We start from the raw sequence: 2,500 nt of genomic DNA on the forward strand, positions 1-2,500 counted from the left end.
GTCAACTGGCTACAGCAACCTAATACAACCGCAGCCCCCCCAAATCAGAGCGCCCAGAAACGACTGCCTGTGTGCCGATCCCTTCTGCAAGGATAAGGGTGAGTTTTTTTTTATTAACCCCCAAGTGTCCTTCCAGCACTTGGAAGGACTGCAATGTTCAGCATGCCTCGTCTTTGACTCCTAGGGGGTTGTTTTACGGAAACGGAAAAAATCTGGTGCAGCTTTGCATGGTAGCCAATCAGACTAACTTCATTAAGTTGTATTAAAGTTTGACAATAATAATAAAAAAAGCCCTGGAAGCTGATTGGTTTCTATGCAGAGCTGCATGATTTTGCACTCTCCAGTTTTAGTAAATCTACTCATCAGAGATGTATGCTGTGGATTGCAGATTTTAGCAATTCTTAGTTTTTGAGCTCCTGGAAAAAAATTAAATAAATTTTTTTGCTCTGGTGGGACTACAAGTCTCAGTATTCCAGTAATTTGCTCTTTATGAATCTGTTGCAGCTATTCTATTTTTATTTGTACTTTTAAGTATGAACAAATCCTACTATCTGAAACATGTACAGTAGCGAAGTCTATCCTAACACTAAAATTAGCTGCTGTTTTTTTTATATATATATATATATATATATATATATATATATATATATATATATATATATATATATATATATATATATATATATATATATATATATATATATATATATATATATATATATTTATTATCTCTAAAATATATCTAATCTATATATTATATATATTTTTAATTTGGTAGTTTAAAACTTTTTGTGAAAGGGTTTTGAGTTGTGCTTTGAAAACTATTAGTGTGCTAATAGCGCCCTCTTGTGTCTCTCCCTAGGACTTGCATACACCCACAGCTCCATCAATAACCTGTCTTGGAGGACTGGACCCTGCAAGATGAAGAGGATCAGGACTGTTTTCACTCCCGAACAGCTAGAGAAGCTGGAGAAAGAATTTCTGAAGCAGCAGTACATGGTTGGCACAGAAAGGGTTGACCTAGCAGCTACTCTGAACCTCTCAGAGACTCAGGTAAGATGGACATTCTGTATTTACAGTAGAATCAGCCATTTTTGAGTGCATTCCCTTTTTGTCTTTGTTTAAAGTTTAGATTGTTGTTGTTACTATATTCACATGGTCTACTAGAGACATTGGCCCCATAACTTCAAACTATACATGATATCTCCTACATGGTCTACTAGGGGTATTATTTCCATAACTTCAAGCTATACATAGGTTCACCTGGTGTACTAGAGACATTCGTCCCATAACTCCAAGCTATACATAGGTTGACATGGTCTACTAGAGGCGCTGGTCCCATAACCTCAAGATATACTTGATATGCTCACCTGGTCTACTAGAGGCATTAGTCCCATAACTTCGAGCCATACCTGATGATATTTTCTCATGGTCTACTAGAGGTATTGGTTCCATAACCTCAAGCTATACATGATATATTCACATGGTCAACTAGAGGTATTCCATCACTTTGAGCTATACATCATATGTTCACATGATCTACTAGAGGCATTAGTCCCATAACTCCAGGCTGTACATGGGTTCACATGGTCTACTAGAGGCGTTGGTCCCATAACCTCAAGCTATACTTGATATGCTCACATGGTCTACAAGAATTTAGTCCCATAACTTTGAGCCATACTTGATGATATTTTCACATGGTCTACTAGAGGTATTAGTGCCATAACCTCAAAATATAATTGCTATGCTCACATGGTCTTCTAGAGGCATTAGTATCATAACTTTGAGCCATACTTGATGATATTTTCACATGGTCTTTTTAAAGCTATTGGTTCCATAACCTCAAGCTATACATGATATATTCACATGGTCTACTAGAGGCATTAGTTCTATAACTTGGAGCTATACATGTAAATTGGCTGCCTTCTTTTGAAGGGTTTCAGAAGTATCTGTAGCTGGCAGGTCAAAATTAGGTTTTCAAGGCGCCACCTCGAAAAGGTGCAAGGTTTATTAGTTGGTTTGGCACTGGGAGGCAACCTGTAGAATAGTACGAGTTTTGGGAAACCCAATTGGCCAGAACCACCAGCCCTGTGGCAACTAAAGTCTGAATGTTGCTGTACTTTAAGCATCCAAAAAGTTGGGGGCATTCACTTGAAGGACTAGTTAGTAAACCATGGCGTTGCTGAGAAGCCTTTTCCCCCTGGGGGGAGGTTGGATGCATTTAAATGTAGATGACAAACTAATTGTGGCCTTCTAAGGAAACCTTTTTTATGACCTCTTTGGTTCGGCTATTGTTTGCATGATGGAACACTTTCTTACATTTTTTTTTTCTTTTGTTGTATTTTTAGGTTAAGGTTTGGTTCCAGAATCGGCGTATCAAATGGAGGAAACAGAGCTTGGAACAGAAGAAAGCCAAGTTGTCTCAGTTTGGTGTCATCTATCCCGACAACTCCAACTCCAACTCCAACCACACAGACGAAAGAGAGGACTATGTTGACGT

General features: G+C 38.2%; 1 protein-coding gene across 1 annotated transcript in view; it reads left to right on the forward strand.

Annotated features, from left to right (window-relative positions):
* Positions 1-2,500, forward strand: part of LOC120924577 (homeobox protein not2-like) — a 6,673-nt gene that overhangs the window by 4,106 nt on the left and 67 nt on the right. The window contains exons 2-4 of the mRNA XM_040335560.1: positions 1-98; positions 863-1,053; positions 2,349-2,500. The exon at positions 1-98 is cut by the window's left edge and continues 267 nt beyond it; the exon at positions 2,349-2,500 is cut by the window's right edge and continues 67 nt beyond it. Of these exons, the coding sequence (XP_040191494.1) occupies positions 1-98; positions 863-1,053; positions 2,349-2,500 (441 nt within the window). The remainder of the gene's footprint in view (positions 99-862; positions 1,054-2,348) is intronic.

The sequence above is a fragment of the Rana temporaria genome, chromosome 1 (genome assembly GCF_905171775.1).
Source record: "Rana temporaria chromosome 1, aRanTem1.1, whole genome shotgun sequence".
NCBI lineage: Eukaryota > Metazoa > Chordata > Amphibia > Anura > Ranidae > Rana > Rana temporaria.